The 19,035-nt window shown below is 48.2% G+C and overlaps 1 protein-coding gene across 3 annotated transcripts in view; it reads left to right on the top strand.

The window, feature by feature from the left end:
* The window catches only part of OGT (O-linked N-acetylglucosamine (GlcNAc) transferase), an 810,702-nt gene that overhangs the window by 564,744 nt on the left and 226,923 nt on the right, over positions 1-19,035 (top strand). For all 3 annotated transcript variants that reach the window (XM_069612350.1, XM_069612349.1, XM_069612348.1), the window contains exon 15: positions 1,405-1,530. In XM_069612350.1, the coding sequence (XP_069468451.1) occupies positions 1,405-1,530 (126 nt within the window). The remainder of the gene's footprint in view (positions 1-1,404; positions 1,531-19,035) is intronic.

Below are 19,035 nucleotides of genomic sequence, written 5' to 3'. Positions count from 1 at the left end.
AAAGCATCTCTTAAAGACCTCACTCTTAAGACTGCCTTTCTAATAGCTATCACCTCCATCAGGAGAGTAAGTGAACTACAGGCTCTTTCTGTTCTAGACCCCTTTGTTACAGTTCACAAAGATAAAGTGGTTCTACGCACTCACCCAAGGTTTGCTCCGAAATTCATCTCAAAATTCCACGTAAACCAGTCTATAGAACTACCAGCGTTCTTTCAAAATCCTTCCAACTTGGGAGAAAGGACTCTGCACACACTAGATGTCCGCAGAGCGGTCATGTTCTACATGGAAAGAACCAGACCACTGAGGAAGACTAATCAGTTCTTCGTCTCGGTGGCAGCAGGAAGAGAAGGGGATGCAGTTTCAAAGTCCACTATTTCTAGATGGATTGTTCAATGCATCACTCTCTGCTATACTCTTGCTAAGAGAGAACTGCCCTTTAGGCCAAGAGCACATTCTACTCGAGGCACGGGGGCGTCCATAGCATTCATTGCAAATGTTCCCCTTGAGTCCATCTGCAAAGCCGCTACCTGGAGTTCTGTGCACACCTTTACAAAACACTACTGTCTAGATGCACACTCTAGATCTGACTCCCAGGTGGGACAGGCAGTATTAAGACATCTTTTCTCTACTGTTCCTTCTCATAACCCACCGCCAACTCCGGGTACTGCTCGCTAGTCTATGCACAGCATGTGATTCTAAGCAGATTAACAAACATCAGAAGACAATGCATTACTTACCGTAAAAGCATTTCTGATGGTTGTATCTGCTTAGATTCACATGCGCCCACCCTTCCTCCCCGCTTGGATGGAAGGAACATAGACATCCTTTTCTATATTTCTCTCTTTTCTGTACTCGCTCACGTCTAGAAGGCTCCCTCAGGGCAGAAAAATACAAACAGAGGGACCTCGACGCGTGAGGGATTGTGGGTACAACACACGTCACTATAGGGATAGTGTTACAGACAAGCCTTGTCGACGTCCCCTTTTCGACTACGAAAAACAAAATGCAATACTCCGCAGTGACCACTGGATGTCGGACCTATGCACAGCATGTGAATCTAAGCAGATACAACCATCAGAAATGCTTTTACGGTAAGTAATGCATTGTCATTTGTCGTATATCTTTGGTATATTTTGCATAGGTAAGTGTGTGGACTAAATATACATTAGTGTCATCCTGCACCCCATCCCTGGAGTTTTATAGATGAAATAGCCTGGCTGCTCTATCAAGTTGCCAATTTGAGAGGTTTGGCATACATTTTTGGCTGGTTGTACAGTCCTCACCAGGTGCCTGTACAAAAAACAACCTAATAACATGTAATTTCTAAGCCATACATTGCATTAGCATGTTTAAAGCTGTTCTATGTTTTTTTGTAAACTGTTGTTTTTGTGTTTTGAACACCAGATTCCATGCAATGGAAAAGCTGCTGACCGTATTCATCAAGATGGAGTGCACATTCTAGTGAACATGAACGGTTACACTAAGGGCGCTCGAAATGAACTGTTTGCTCTGCGAGCAGCACCCATTCAGGTAAGGCATTGGGGTTTCTGGAATTTACCGTGGGTAGATAGGCAGTGTGCAGCAATGACTGTTGACAGTTTCACATTGCTTGGATTCCTCATGGTCGTTCGGCTTGGAAGCCTGAGGGTATTAGATGACTGTATAAAAGCACTCAAGCATTGATGCCATTGAATCGAAAATGTCTGCTCTGCCAATAGACGCCATCCTTCCATTCCCACAATAAAATATTGAGGGACGATGTCTTTTCTGCTTGAACTTTGTCCCTTTTATTTTCTGCTGCATGTTTTCCAGGAATTGGAACTTTGATTTGTTCAGCTGGTCAAGTGCACACTCGCGCTTTTGTGGGTGTGGACCTCCTATCTTACTCAAAATAGGCCCACCTCTCAAGAAGTGAGTGCAGGTTTGTCCGTAAAGCAAGTTTGTTGTATACATACTTCTGGGAGCGACTAGACGACTCTTTAAACAGCGAAGTAACCAGATTTTTCTCAAATTACACATTATATCAATAGTCACATTTAACACACTCCCATCATATTTAGTTTGTCATCCCCACACAGATGATTGGTTTACCCTATACTAGGAAATCTAGTCCCCTCCAAGTTCCTACGCTCTGATTGGATACATCTATTTAATCACCAACCCCTTTCGCACATACATTTGCATTAGATCATATTTACAGCGCACCCCTTTTTGGGGATCTTTCCATAGTCTGCGTGACATCACTTGGTTAAATATTCGCGCACAACAATCCTAATTTATTACAGGTTCCATCTGGTTGAGCACCTCTAACCCCGATCATGATGCACATGGCTTTTCAAGGGACTCTTCAGGAGGGAGAGAAACCCCAGTTTCCCTTTGCACTGGTGATGACTGTCTTATCTCCCATTCTCCAGCATAGGGTCTGGCATGGATTCACATGCTCATGAATATACCCCGTTGTCAGGCTGGGAATCCTCGGTAAAGAAAAAAAATCAGTTCTGAACTGTCTTTCCCCTAATAACAATCACTGAGCTCTGTGTCATACTGCCCCATGCCAATGACTGCCCTCTACCTACGCCCCTCTTCTGGCAGCCATCTTCAGATTTTTACTGCACGTTCAAGTGTTGAGAGCCTTACTGCGTTTTTGCGCTTTTTGGAAGAGTATTACTCTATTTTCCGGTCAATTGGGCCATGTGCTCCATCGATCAACCTTCCGATTGACGGGGACCCGTTTTTCGGATTCTTAAGCTGCAGTCAATGGCGGATTTAGTCGAGTTTCTTCATAGAGGCTTCCAGAAGATACTCTTACGTCCTGTCCCCTTCCCTCCATACTGTATGGGTGTCCCTTCCAAGGGACGGGAGACAGAACCTTTTTCACCAGAAAAAAACCTTCTCCCCCTTTTAAATTTAGAGGCGCGTGGCCCAGGGAGCATGCGCTGTCATGACTCTGCCCTCCGGCGCCACACGTCCGTCCCCTTTTCCGCATCAGCGGGAACGGGCCGAATTCACCAGTGCTCCTGGGTTTGGCTTCAGCCATGTAATTCCATGCGCGGGTGGTACTTAGTCTTTTTAATTTTTTTTTTTTTTTTTTTTTTTTTTTTTTGCCTCCTCTATCATTCAGGTACACGGTCCTTGGGGCGTCGCGCTCCTCCCCGGCGCATGTCGACTACTACAGGGTTCAGCAGGTGTCCATCCTGCAACGGGCTCTTCCCAACTTCAGACCCCCACGTCCTCTGCCTACATTGCCTTGGCCGAGACCATGCTTGGCAATCGTGTTCGGCGTGTGACTTGCTGTCCTCGAAGGTGCTGAAGAACATACTAGCCAGGTGGAGGGAGCTCTTTCAGAAGTCTCCTCCAGAGGATCTCAAGAACTTTTAAGCATCGTCCCAGGTCCAAGGTAGGGCTGATATTTTCCAGCGCACCCCGCAAGGAAGACTCCTTCCCAGGGACTCCCGCGCGGGAGGGACCGGCCAGGTCCTTCCACCGGCACGTGCACTGAGGCTGCTAGAGCTACCGACCTTCGGGTCGAGATGTCCTCGGATCCTCTAGGGCGCAGTGGCGATGGACTGGAAGGTTCTTGTACCGGGTTTTACCGGCGCAATGGCCTAAGGGCTACGCCCTAATACCGGCAATACATCCGAGGGGGTGCCTAACGGCGTCTCTACCGATCCCCGGTCGAGGTTGTCAACACCTACCGGGCCGAAACCCGAGGAGCAGGGTAGGTCTCGTTCTCCACACGCGAGAGTCTTGGACGAGGCCAGACCCAGCAGGCTTAACACGTCACCGGCACGTGGCAGGCAGCTCGACAAAATGGCTGCCGCGCCAGACAGAAGCATCCGTCCAACACCATTCCACAAATTCGGCGAAGAACGAGTGTCAAGGACTGGGTACTCAGCGGCTCCAGCAGTCCCCCGCTACCCTCTTCGGCCAGTGAGGAGGTCCTCTTCGATAAATTCCTCTGCCTCACGAGGTCGCCTCAGATGGGGGGTTATCATCAAGGACGCAGTCAGGGAAGTCCTCCCGCCATGCTAGCAGCACCACAGACGCCTCATCGGGCTCCCTGACCTCAGTGCAACCGCCTCCTCCGGCTCCACAACCAACTCTGCTACCTCCGCCGCCTCCTCAGCCTTCGGCTGCGGTCTCTGTACACCAGCCTCCGGTGCCATCTACCCCTCCTCCACAAAATCCTCCAGACTCACAGGACATGGATGAGGAGGATCATCCGGACACTTCATCCTCAGCCAGGGCTTTCCATGAACATCTTGCTGGCCTGGCGGAGTACCTAGGCCTCCCTCAGCCCGAGGTCAAACAGCCGGCAGAGGGTGTTCTGGCTGAAGTCCTCACAAGACGCCCCTCTGCCAACACAGGGATACCTCTGCAAACCGATGTCTCCCTGGCCAAGAAGGGTTGGCTCAAGCCCCACTCTGTCCAGCCGGTCAACCGACGCCTGGACGCCAGAACGCCAAGTGCAGGCAGTTGGAGGGGAGCACACTTGCTCTCGACCCATCCTCCGCCACACTCCTCTGTGATCGCTGCAGCATCACTTTACTCCATGCCTCAGTCATCCTCAGCCTCCTCTGCGGCGCTGCTAGGCAAGGAGGAGATTATCTCGGAGGCTTACGGCAAGAAGATCTACTTCAACGCCTCCTTGCACCTGCGTCAGGCCAACGCAGATGCCATGCTGGCTGCTGCCGACCAACGGTTATGTTGGCAAAGTGCGGACTTCCTCCTGGAACTCCCCTCCCAATGCCCATCGCGCTTTAAGGCCGGGCTAGCGGAGGCCAAGCTTGTGGCGCACAACCTCATGGAATCCACATTGGCGCGTATTGATACGTCGGGCCGAGCCATCTGCATTGCCACGGACATGAGGCGCACAGCCTGGCTCCGTGCGACGAAATTTAACTTGGACGTCCAGGAGCACATCTAGATCTACCGTTTGAGGGAAGGGGGCTTCCACTCCTCTACGGACGAAGAGCTGTAGAAGAACAGGTCACAAACGGCAAAGTCTTTGTCCATTCTTACAAAGTCCATGCCCAAATCTTACACCCAATCTCAGCAGTGCTCAGAGAAGGGTCGTTCATATGGAGGGTTCCGCGGCTTCCAGAAACGCAGATCCAGGCAGCCGGACTGTTCACCGCCTCAAAGCCGGTGCAAACAATAAAAGGGGGAAGCGGGGTTGAGTAAGGGCTTTTTTCAGTCCTCCTCAGCCTCCGCCTCCAAGGGAAAGAAGGCATGACACGCACCTTCGGGTCCACGTGTCTCAGGTGGGGGGCTGGCTTACTCTCCATGCAAATTTATAGCGCCAGAACTTTGTGGACCCCTGGATCCTCTTCGTAGTATCCACTGGGTACTGCCTACCCATCCCTGCCTCCTCCCTCCTCCCCTCCATTCCCACAGGTTGGGACAGCAACTATTGTTGCGGAGATTGGTTCACTCATAGAGAGCCAGGCAGTGGAGGAAGTCCCAGCTTCCCAGCGAGGCTTTGGCTTCTACTCCAGAATTTTTGCCATTCAGAAGAACCACCAGGCGGGCCTGAGAGTTGTGCTGGACCTTTTCACCCTCAATCTCCTTATCCCTGCAAAAGTTGAAGATGGTTACGGCAGCTTTTATAGCGGAGACATTGGATAAGGGAGACTGGATGTGCTCCCTAGACCTGAAGGACACATACCTACACATCCCGATTTGGCAGCCCCATCGTTCTTGCCTACGGTTCAGGATCATGGGCTACCATTTCCAATACAAGGTCCTCCTGTTTAGTTCCCACAGTCTTTACCAGAGTCATGAACGCGGTAGCGGCCCTCCTCAGAGCGCAGGGCCCCTACATCTACCCATACCTCGACAGGCTCGTCAGGGCTTCATCTCTGGAGGCGGTTCACCACTCCTCCCATGCCCTTATGAACACTGCATAACCTGGGCTTCTCTCTCAATCTCAAGAAGTCACAGCTGCTCCCTACGCTGATGGACGTTTCTGGGACTCATTTGGGACGCATGCTCCGATAAGGTCTTCCCGTCGGAAGACCAGATCTCGGCCATCAAGAGGGCCACCGTCCATTTTCTCAGCAGAGAGGTGACCATGGCTTGGTGGTATCAACCTCTCCTGGGTCTACAGGCTGCAATGCTGCCAGCCATCCCGCACACGAGACTAAGGATGAGAAGGATTCAGCTGCACTTTGCGGCCTCATGGAGTCAGGAGCGGGGCTCTCAATCCGAAATGATAAACGTTCCTGCATCTCTCCACTTGGACTTAACTTTGTGGTCCAAGGACTGCAACCTACGGACGGGCAAGCCCTTCCGGCTGCCTTCTTCGCAGGCCACCATCACCAGCCTCCCCGCTCGAGGGCTTGGGTGCTACACTGGACGATCTCTCGGTCCACGGCACCTGGACTCGACAGGAGCAGGAATACCACATCAATTGGCTGGTGCTGAACACCATCTGGTTAGCGCATTCGGAGCATTCCTGCCACTTCTCAAGGGCAAAGTTGTTCTCATCCAGACAACTCGACCAGCATGCACTACGTCAACAATCAGGGAGGTACCAGATCCCCTCCTCTGTGCAGACTGGCGATCAGCAGGTGGGAATGGGCCTTGGAAAACGAAATTTGCCTCTCGGCAGTCCACCTCCCAGGAGAATCCAACCTGGAGGTGGACAGGCTCAGCAGGCTGGGAGTGGACAATTACGAGTGGCAGCTGACCAACCTCGTTATTCAGGAGATCAACAGGTGGGGTCCCCCCTCCCCCCCCCCAAGTGGATCTCTTTGCCAGCTGGCACAACAAGAAGTGCACTTTTTGTGAAGCGCTGTTTGTCAAGGGCTGTCTACGGCTGGACTCGCTGCTCTGTTAAGGATTGCTGATTGCTGTGCCTTTCTGCTGTCTCCTTCCCGTGACTTCAAAGGAAAAGAGACCGAAAACAAAGAAGGGACTGTTTTTTTTCCTCAAGCCCCGTGGCACCGCCCTCCTATCCCATAATCCATTTAATCTTGCAAACCCGCGCTTTATGCGAAACGCTGTTTGTCAACGGCTGTCCACGGGTGTTGAGGGCACACTGCCCTGTCTGTTTTTATTTTTTTATTTTTCTAATTCTTGTGTAATTTACTATTTTCACCCATCTACAGTCTCTCAAAGTAGGCATGCCTGATGACTCTGTAATTGCTGCTAATTTGACAAATTCAGTGATGAATAATTTCTGTGTGTTTCGTAGGTTGCAGTCACTATCTGCTCCCCCATTGCAATCACAACGGAGACCCACTGATAATTTCTCATTGCCAAACCATGACTCAATTATCACGGAACGCTACCACACTCGCACATCCCTTTGTCAACCCTTAACCCCAGTGCACGGTATGTTTGGCTCCTTCCAACACATGGCGCATGTTCCGTGCCGTGCTGCTGGCCACCGTCAATGGGCAGCAGGGTCTCCAATAGCCCCAATGTCACAACTTGTTTCTGATTCAACTTTGCTTGCTGCTGACAGCCATCGCTTCAAAACGCATGTCCTGCCAGTAGTTCCACCTTTAGATACCATTTATGAATGCCTTACCCCTGTAAATAAGGAGACCATTTCTTCTTATGCTGATCTACCCCATTCTCCATGGCTAGTATCCATGATCTAGCTCAGCCACATGATCCTTCATTAATGTTCCAAGTGATACTTCTCTTTATGCGCATCTGACTCCGAGTGCGCAGCCTCAACCATCTTTGCCGGCTCTAGCGACTATCACTTTACCCACTATGCTTGAAATCACGCTTGCTGCATTAAATACCACTGTGTTAAGCCTTTATAAACTGTTTGAACGCCTGGACGATAACATTTCTACTCAATCCCAGCAGATTGACACAATGTATGATTGGATAACTTCCCTAAATCCTGTGTCAAATGCTGATGTACTTCCTTTCCAAGCTCCTGTTCATCCAGATTCTATTCAGCTGGGACCTTTTCCAACTATTCCCTCATTTGAAAAAATCATTCGCCCCATTGAGGCTGATCCCGCTAACGAAGCCATTGTGGTTAATGATTTTTCTTGGGAGAACATCTCCTTGATTCAAGAAAACCTACCTCCTGTGATTCCTGAGTTGGTGATTATTGATTCTACTCAACTCCTCCTATCAGCCACCCTCCTGTTTCTTGTCCTGACGTCGCTCAGGAGCCTTTAAAAGGCAAACGTCAAAAGAAAAAGAAATTGCCGCTTATCAAGAAATCTAAAAACATGCTTGCCCCGAAGCTTCCGAAGAATTCCATTGCCTCTTTCTTTAAACCTCCATCTTCAAGTTTCCCACAGGTTCCATCTATCAATCAACCCAAGCCAGCGGGTCAAATTGATAAGAGTGGTCCTAGTGGCAGTCCACCTCCTCTTAACAATTTTCATTACTCTCCTCTACATAATTTAATTAATGCTTTGGAAAACTCGGTGCCTCCCGCATGCTCATAGGCTGCCTCTTCCATCACTTCTATTCCAACCTCTGTGCCTGCTTTGATCACCTCCGGCCCCACAACCTGCCCTGATACTTCATCTACTGCAAAAATTGCTCTCATCAAAAATGCTATTGATGAGTATCTTTGTTTGAAAAACCAGTCTATTCTTCCTACTTGTGTTCCCACTCAGTCTATCGTTGCTGTTCCCCTGATTTCAACCAATAATCCTTTCAGAATGGCACCTATAAGCGTGACGCCACCTCCTCCAGTTTCCACGTTACCTTCTGCCACAGTTCAAGATCAAGCTCCTAACAACATGCCGTGTGGCAACTCTTTACATAATTCTGACTTGATGACACCTCAGCTTAAATCTTTAATGGACGCTTTTCTTGAAACCCACGGTGCCTCATATATTGGTCCTTAATAATGCGCTGGCTATTACTCGCGCCCAAAGTGGTCCACGCCCTGGTTCATCAATAACAGTCCCACATCGATCTCAGGACTCATTACAAAGTCTTCCTACCCCCCAGTCCTGGTCTGCCACCACCCCTGCATCGACAGAGCTGAACTACCACCCCCTTCCCCATCCCGCCTCTTTGCAGTTTTCCAAAAATACGAACCTCAGTAAAGTACCTCCTAAAACTCTATCTCAAGTTTCCAATACACGTGCACCAAATGGCCAATCATTGATCATGAAATGTCGTGGTGGCTCTCATCCTCTGTATGATCTCAATAGACAGTGTGTACTAAATATCCTGAATCATGTTGACACCTTGGAACACATCTTGTCAACTGATATTGACTTGGTGGAATTTATTGCTGATGCTGACTTCACCATTGTCCGTTTGTGGATTCCTTCAGCTACTGTGGCGAAATTGCTATGGAATGCTAAGCTGATATTGTTTGAGATGGGATTTCTCATCTCTCAGGACCCTGATCGATCACAGTCCTTGTTCACCTCAACACATTTATCGGCTAGTGACTCAGGTAAATCCCTTCAAACCACACGAGTATATCAATCCACCAAAACTGGCTGTCACAATTTATAACCTCAAGATACCCCGGAATACCGTTCCAGTTCATTAGGTTGTTGGAACACCAGAGGCCATGTTCATTTACAACATTCTATTGATGTGTTCACTCACTCTTATGATATACTGGCTTTCCAGGAAACATGGTTTCTAACTGGTAGCAGTTAGACAATCTTCTGATCTAGAAATAGTTCCATGGTGCGCCTTAGACATCTATATACAATTAGAGTAATTGGATGTGGCGGTAATATGGCCATTTTCAACATATACTGGAATCCGGCAAAACTCTCTGAATTTATTCCTTAGAGAACTCTCCTACATGTTGAAAATAGTTGCTCAGGCATCTGATGTCACTGCCACTCTTCTTCTTGGCGATCTTAATCTTGATTGTTTTAATCCTACTTCTGAATCTACTGCCCAGGAGGTCTTGACTTGGTCCACCTTCATGTCTCACAATAACTTCATGATGATCAACGGGTCTATGCCTGGTGATCTTCCAGCCTCAACTACTTGGCGCCCTGACTTAAGCACCGGTACAATTGATTACATATATACTGACTCAAATTTGTTTGACAATATCACTTCATTAAACATCACTTCTCAGATGCATAGTGACCACAAGTTTCTGACACTACATTTCCTAAGACCCCTGGCTATAGTGCCTTCTCATACTAAAAGGTCCTCTCAACAACTTGTTATCAATTCTTCTGGTAATCACCTCTCGGTGTCCTCTAGAATGTTTTGGACGTTAAAACAATCGCTTGCCCCATCTATGGTGCCCAATTCCAATTCTAAGATTGAATATACACACCTTCTACAACAATTTCAGAACAACATTCTTATCTCTAAACAGAGGTCTATTACTCATTTACATTCCTTTGATCATGAATTACATCATAGAAGGACTAGTTATAGGCAGGAACGGAAATGATTGCTCTCCTCGTCACTAAGCTCTCGGTTTGCCCACGCAAGGCAGGTAAAAACCCGCTATACAAACTGGGTTCGTGGGCATAGAGCCTTGTTATTTCAGATAGTGAGCTTATGCTTAATACTCTAGCTACAAAAAAATTTGCAAGTTTTTGGAAACTACTTAAGCACAAACATTATAATCAACAACTAAATGCACAAGCCAATGGCGTGCAAGAAGCGCAATGGGTCCAACACTTCTCTGAATTATATTCTGATCCGGAGTTCAGTAATTTTAAATACCAAATGCAGTCCACCACGCAATGGTCCCTGAACTGCGAGATGGAAACCATTATTCATTATATAAAACTGGCTAAAAACTCGAGAGCTGTAGGACCCGATGGTATCAGCAATGTAATGCTTAAATCCAACATAAACAATTGGGCCCAAATTATCTTCCTTTTATTTCAAAACATCTTGACCACTCGAACGCTCCTATCTTCATGGCACTCGTCTATTCTCGTGCCTATTTACAAAAAGGGAGATCGCTCGCTCCCCGAGATTTATCGACCCATCGCGTTTCTTGACTCGCCAAGCAAGATTTTTGCAAAGTTTTTGCTGCTTGAATTTTTGCATGGACATTAACCCATTTCCATCGCAATCCGTTTCAAACAGGTTTTGTTGCCGGAATGGGCACAGCAGTCAACTTGTTCCTCCTAAACTCCATCAAATCTCTGTGTCACATTTCAAAAACAGCAGGTCTACTTTGCTTTTGTGGACCTGCATTCTGCATTTGACTCAATTTCTAGAGTTAAACTTATGTCTAAACTTATTCATGACAAATGTCCCCCCTCCATTACCGATCTTATTTATCATTTCCATTGTACCACCACGGTTCAGGTTAGATTGACGTTGAATGGCCCACTTTCCCATCCGATTCCGACTTCACGTGGCCTCAAACAAGGCTGTTTGTTGGCGGCAGCCATTTTTAATTATTACATCCAAGATATCAAATATACCTTTGAACCTATTCAATCAGATTCTCCGAAAATGAATGGTGTCCCTATTAAAGCATTGTTCTACGCTGATGACATCGTTCTCATCTCAAAGACCCCCAATGGTTTACAAAAACTTTTATCAGCACTAGACCACTATGTCGCAGAGAACGATCTAAAAATTAATTCCACAAAGACACAAATCTTTGATGTTCATCTTGGCCTCCACACTCGGAAAAATTGGTTGATCGGTAATAATACTTCACTGTCCCTGGTTTCATCATATACCTATCTAGGTATTATTTTCAAAGCCTCTCTACATTCATTGAAACACAAGGCCCAGATCGAAGTCAAACTTCTTACAGCGATTTCATAATCACGTATTCTCCTTGAAAGATTTGGAAAATTCTCCATAATCCCGGCCTTAACATTTTGGCAGATGAAAGTCATTCCCACCCTATTGTACGGCTTGGAAGCAGGACCTCCCATACCATCTACTACTCTTCATAAATGGGAGGCTAAATTTTGGTGGAATGTGCTGCATCTGCCTCAGTGTATTCCCATCTCATGGTTACGATACGAATTAGGCCTCTCTTCCCTGTCGGCGCACCTTAACTGGAAACAATGTTCATTTTTCAGAAAATGTCTAATAACATCTCGGATAGACAACCTACTTAAGGTATTGTCGAACTACATCTTTACGACAGATCACGTCTTTATCCGAAGATGGCTGTCAGCAGTTTAGAAGATCTTAGCTGAGGCAGATATTTCAATTGAAACCCTTCTGCAAAACCCTGATAAGGCTAAACTAAAAATTCAGCAGAACTCCTGGATCATGAACCATCAGAAATGTCTCGCCTATAAACATGCCTCGAGTTTTCGTTTTCCACCACATAAAAGAGGCATTACACAATCCTATTTATCAAGAGCCCCTTCACCGAAATATAGAAATCTAATCCTCCGTTTCTGGCTACATATATGGGAAACGAGAGATCTCCTTTATACGTGTCACCTTATAGGACCTCTTCAAAACTTTTGTCGGTTTTGTCAAACAAACAAAATCCCAGAAACCTTAGCCCATCTAATCACTACATGTCCTAATCTTACTAGTCAGAGGCCAATTGCATTTTCATAAATATTGCCCTGGATTTCCTATGTATGAATCCGATGCTTGTTGGGATCGTATTTTTGGCTCGACAGACTTGAAAATTCAGATAGCCACTGTAAATTTTCTTCTTTCCTTAAATTTAGATCAAGGGAATGAATTCGTGATCGAATACTTTTATTTGAACCGAGTATGATGAAATTTTAGATACCGTGTCCTTTTCTTTGAAGATACTCTGGTCAAATTGTGAATATTGGATTGTTTAATATCTATTTTGTATTTACTGTTTGTCCAAATTGAATGATCTTTTGAGAAACAATCTTAAGTTTTTATATTATTTTAATCTACCATGTTCAGATTGTGTTGATATGTCATGTTTATTGAAAAGTTGTAACAAAAAAATGCAACTAAATCAATAAAAGAAATTTAAAAAAGTGCGCTCAGTTTGCATCCTGGCTGGGTAAGGGCCCCGGCTCTCTGGGCAACGCATTTCACCTCCAGTGGACCGTCATGGAGGCCTAAGCCTTTCCGCCCACTCCCCTGATCCACAGGGTACTTTGCAAGATCAAGGAGTCGCACCGGCTCCTCCTCATTCTGATTGCTCCATGGTGGCCGGCCAGGCCATGGTTTTCGGAGCTCCTCAGCCTCTCGGAGGTGCCCCGATAAACCGCACAACTTCTGGCACAGCAGGGGGGGGGGCAGGATCATCCACCACGCGCCAGGGAAACTAGCACTCACAGCGTGGTACCTGAGCAGGTAACTCTTCTGCACCTTAGCCTCTCACAGGCCAATCTGGAGATCATACAGGGCGCCAGGAGCAAAGCCACCAGAACCCAGTACAAAAGAAAATGGACGAGGTTCGGCCTCTGGGCAGACTCTAAGGAAATCGACCCTTTGGCCTGCAATTTGGACGACGTGCTCTCCTTTTCAGCACACCTCGCTCATTTGCGCGTTCAGGTCGACGCCTGCCGTACATACCTCGCAGCCATTGGGGCTTACTGGAACTTGGAGGAAGGCATTTTTTCCTCCTCCAACCCCATCGCCAAACACCTGACCGGTCTCGCAAGGCTCTACCTGCCCGTCAAGAGACTGCACCCAGTGTGGGACCTGAATATAGTCCTGGGCGCCCTGGCGCACAAACCATTCGAGCCAATGGCGTCCATGGACTTTAGGCTGGTCACCATCAAGACCGTCTTACTGGTCGGTCTTACCTCGGCTCGCAGAGTTAGCAAGATTCAGGCGCTGGTCCTTTCACAGGGACAAGGTAGTCATGTGGACGCACCCAGCATTTCTGCCCATGGTTCCATCCGCATTTCACTTGAACAAGGAAATAGTCCTTCCGACGGTCTTTCCCAATCCCAAGGACGAAGCACAGAGTGCTGCTCTGCCTGGATGTCACGTGTGCCCTGAAATTCTACTTGACAGGACCGAGGGCTTCTGCAAGTCAGATGCCCTGTTCGTCACTTTCGGCGGCTCGAGGCCAGGCTATCGGACCTCAAAGGCTTCCATATCCCGCTGGATGGTCTCTGCCATCAAGGAAGCGTACGAGGGCCAGCACAAGCTGCTCCCAGGCCAACTTGCATGCCCACGCAGTCAGGGCATAGGCAACGGCCATCGCTTTCCAGAGCCGTGTCCTTTGGCAGGTCATAAGCAGGGCGGCCACTTGGGCCTCTCCCTCAGCCTTTTGCAAGCATTACTGTTCGGATGCCAGCTCTAGATCTGATGCCGCTTTCGGACAGCTGGTTCTCAGGAATCTATTTGCTTAAGGAGGGGTCTCTTCTACACCCTACGGCTACAATCAGTTGTAATCGCCCATACCGTATGGAGGAAAGGGGACGGGACGTAAGAGTAATTATAAGTTGTGATGCTTGTTAAGATGTGCATATGGTCCGACGTCCAGTGGTAACCGCAGAGTATTGCATCTTGTGTTTCGGGGAGCGAAAGGGGACGTCTGCATAGGCGTGTCTGTAACACTATCCCTATCGGGACGTGTCGTGTACCCAAAATCGCTCACGCGCCGAGTTCCCTCAGATTGTTGTTTTCCGCCCAGATAACTGGTCGCCATATAGCAGAGCTCTTGCATAAGAGACATTTTGTATCTTAGACCGACTTGTCTGTTATTCCCCCTTAAGTCACTTCGACGAAAGAAACCACTTGGACGAAGACTGCAGGGGATTTGTCTACGGCGGTGGATTTTGGCACCAAAGATCCGGCGGCTGAAGCATCCACATGGCCGGGCCCTCTGGCCGGCCTTCACAGTAAGGAGAGTGGGGTCGGGGTGGCCATATATTCATTATGGCTTTCCTCTTTCCCCCTCTTAACCCTCTAGGTCTGGTCATCTTTGTTTACATCTTTCGCTATGGAAAGGACTCCATTTAGGTTCTGCCCTAAGTGTAGGGTTAGATACCCGTGGAAGGACTAGCACAGGACGTGCAACTCTCCTTAGATCATGACGAGAAGCGGTGTGCAGCTTTAAACTCCTTCAGCCTAAGACCCTTAATGAGTGCTGTGTATAACGGTGGTCCACGTACAGTATGTCGCGGGCGTAACCCTTTTTCCCCCCACCGCCACACCCGCCGAAAGTGACGGGGGCACCTCCAATGACCAAACAACCGTTGCGGATGTGATGGACCTCGAGGCAGACACTTCTAGGTTCCTCCACGCCCGTCCCCGACCCTTCAAGGGCTAACACTAGTCTCGCTTTAAGGACAACACCCGGCGACAGGGGAGTACAAAGAACATATTACACTAAGCACACAACCCCTCCATCTATTTCGACGGGTACGTCGAAAAAAGTTAAAGCGCCAGCAGTGCTGTCAAATATTGGCGGATTCCTCTGATTGTTCAGATCAGCAGCTTTCCCTGCATCCGCAGCAGCTTTTTGCGACTGGGCATTCCAAAACAAACAAGGGTGCTACCCCTATATCAGGTTTATACAGCGAAGCATGGAAATTCGACGGTCCATAAAGGCCCGGTAGGCCCAAAACCTGCGACTAGGCCTCAAGCTTAAAAACCTACCGCTACGCTCTCTAACGCTGCGGTAGGCGGTAAATCTACCGATAGACCTTCGGACCCACTAACTCATGCTGATTCGGCGGTGATTGAACACAGTATTGCAAGAATTACTTTGGCGGTTGGGCTGATACCTACTCCGTTGAAAAACTTGGGGCAGGCCGTGGACAAATCTATAGATGCGCCATGGTGTCCCAAGTCTCGGGAGACCTACAAGGTCAGTCAGGAGCCAATACCCTGAGTGACGCATTTCGGCGTCAAGGGGCGGAAGACGTTTTCACACTCGCAGGGCCTTTTGGGTTCTCTAAATGGACAAGGGAGAAATTTGAAGGATGCATGGATCGTCTTGAGAAAATTAATTTTTCTGTGCATCCTTACCCAAAAAGATCTTGGGGAGAGCCTCATCTTCAATCAGCCCATCTACAAGATCAGCCTTCTGTCCCCGTCCAGCATGAAGACGTTATCCAGATGGACACTTACAAAGACGTTTATAATGAAGAGGTAGAATTCTGTAGAAAGGAAGTTTATGAGGACCACCATGCGGATGCAACGGACAATTGGGAAGAAACCCAGCAGGTGGAGACGGACCCATGGACGCTCCCCCATCAAGATCAGGACACTGATGTTTTGTGCCTGGATTCCCTTCCATCCACTCCGGCTCGCCAGGCCTCACCTGTAGACGACCAGATGGCCTTCAATACCATGTTTAAGAAGGCAGCTGAGCATTTTCAGATCTCTACACAAGAGGATGTGCCTGAACAGGACTTTGTAGAGAATATTCTTAAGGAGAAACCTCCCTCTAGCCTGACCATTCCCCTCCTTAATTCTATTAAGAGAAGGTTGGCTCCCTCTCTTGTGTCAACAGCGCAAACTCGGGCAGTGAACCCAAGAGTTGAAAAGTGATTTCGACCAGCTTGTTCGAATCCACTATACATTAAAGGGCATTTTACCCCCACACCGTCCCCCAAACCCCCCCTCCCCCCCGATTCTCTGGTAGTGACTAACATGCGGAAATGGGCAGGAGTACCCCTTGCCAGGGGGGGGGAAGCACCTCCGGATAGAAAATCCAAGAGGCTGGATGCATTGGGCAAGTGAGTCTCCTCGGCTGCTGCATATACCACGCGTATAGCAAATAATACTACGCTGTTGGCGAGTTATGCTGACGCTCAGTGGAACTTACTCCAGGAAGGCCTCCAGTAGGTCCCAGAACCTGTCAAGTCCAAACTTCTCTCTATAGTGGCCAAAGGAGGCAGGTGAACCAAAATGTGATTTAAAAAAAAACACTCTGAACACGGCCGATACAGCAGGCATGTCCCTGGCCCAAGGAACCTTACCCAAAAGACACGCTTGGCTGTGCACCTCAGGGTTTAAGCCCGAAACGCAGGCTTCACTCTTCAATAAACCAATTGAAGAAGCTAACCACTTGAGAAAGGCGGTTGATGAAGCCCTAGAAACAGCCAAAAAAGAGCATGAAACTCAAGCTCCTGCAGCAGATCAGACTGTTCCCCTCCATCCCCGCCCCAGAGAGGAAGTAACTCTCAGCGGTCCTTTCGAAGGCAGTCCCGTGCAAGCCAGAACTATGGAACAGGAAATTTCAATACCGGACAAGCATCGGGAAGCCCCGCATACTACCCTCCAAGGGGTCAGGGACGCGGCAAAGCCAGAGGTTGAGTCCCCAATCCTAGAGGAGCTGCAGCCTCCGGTCAGAAATGACCATCCGATCCAGGTCCCCTCCCATGTCACCCCGGTCGGGGAGCGCTTAACATCTTTCCTCACGGCATGGGAGCGGATAACTTCAGACCAGTGGGTCATAAAGACGGTCGCCCACGGGTACTGCGTGGAATTCGCCAGACCTCCACAATTCAGACCACCACGCTCACGGTGCCTTGCACCGGACCATCTGGAGATCCTGAATCAAGAGGTGGAAGCGCTGCTGGGAAAGGACCCCATAGAAGCCGTCCCTATTCTTCAGGTAAACAAGGGTATTTATTCAGTGTACTTCCTTGTACCTAAAAAGGACCTCACCATGCGCCCTGTTCTTGACCTGCGCCCAGCGAACAAGTTCATAAAACCTCATAAGTTTTGCATGGTAACGCTACAGGAGCTGATCCCACTGTTGAAACAGGGTGACTACATGGCAACATTGCATACTTTCATATTTCAATGTTGCCAGCACACAGAACATATCTAAGGTTCATGATAGAGGACAGGCATTACCAATTCAAGGTACTCCCCTTCGGCATTGCCTCGGCGCCAAGGGTGTTTACGAAGGTCCTGGCAGTAGCTACATCACACCTGCGCAGGTTATCCGTCCTGGTTTACCTTTACCTCGACGACTGGCTCATAACAGGGTGTTAGGCAGAATTATATGCAGTACCCTTTGGGAACACCACACACAATTAAGACTACAAGTGACAGTACAAATTCACCTTTGGTACAAGCCTGTACTACACAGAAAATGTGGTAGCATTAGCGGAGCAGCTAGACTTATCTCAAGAGTAAGTGAGCAGTATCAAATAGTTACACAAAGGACAGCAATTACTATGATTCAGGCAAACACTGACTCAAGGTTTTCAAGTAAAAGAATATACATTTATTTCACTCTTCAGTTGTATAACATTACACTATTATAAGCAGTTCAAAAAATGACTCTTAATACACCACTTCACTTTCCTTAAATTACATACAAGTTAAGCTCACAAAATGAAGTGGGAGCAAAATGGCACTCCAGCAATTTAAAAGGGAGGGAAAGACCAAGTTAATCGAAATTAAATCACATCAACAGGTAAGTACTCAGGGCAATTGAAGGAATCGGGTAGAAAAGTCTTAGGGCCAAAGTCAATGGGTCAAAAGTCTTTTGCTCGAGATCAGACTGTTCAGGGTAGTTTGCGGTAAAGTTTGTGGCACGGATTCTGGACGAGGTTGGTTGATAGAAAAGTTAGTTCAAAGAGGACAAGCCCTCGGATTGGAGAAAGATTTCAAACACTTTCACCGCGGTTGCACGAAACGGACAACCGGATTTGCACAGTACCTTAAAACTGAGGGGGAGCTGTAGCTGAGGCTGGTGGTTCGTGCAGGCTCAGGGTTCCTGAAGCGACTGTCGGACTGACAGTAGGAAGCTGGAGGGTCCTGCGCCACCCAGGGTAGGAGCCAGCAGCAGAGCAAAACAACAAATAAAAGGTGCGCTCCTTTAAAACCCAAGCAGGGTCTGACCTTCCTGGCTATCCGGCCCACTGTAGCTCTGTACAGGGAATTCGACCAGAGGGAGAGGTCCTGGCTTGCAGTTTGGGCAAAGTGGTTGGTTCCTCCAGCTCAAGGGAAGAAGTTTCCTGGAGGATCTTCTGTCGTCGGATTCTGAAGATTCTGACCTACAGCAGGGCTTCACCGGGCGGTTGTCGCTGTAGGGGTCCTCTTCTGTCAGCTCCTTGTTGGTTCTTTCGTTCCAGTGGCGACTCTGCCTTTCCAGTCCCACAGACATGCCTTTTAGGAAGTTTTCCCCCATTCATACAGCCTGGCTGTCAATCGCTCAGCAGGGTGGCTTTCCTGGCAAGGACAGTCCCCTCAGCCAATCAAACT

The sequence above is a fragment of the Ambystoma mexicanum genome, chromosome 5p (genome assembly GCF_040938575.1).
Source record: "Ambystoma mexicanum isolate Mex_15411 chromosome 5p, UKY_AmexF1_1, whole genome shotgun sequence".
NCBI classification, from domain to species: domain Eukaryota; kingdom Metazoa; phylum Chordata; class Amphibia; order Caudata; family Ambystomatidae; genus Ambystoma; species Ambystoma mexicanum.
Note: the sequence above shows the minus strand (reverse complement) of the source record. Positions and strands in the feature narration are given on the sequence as shown.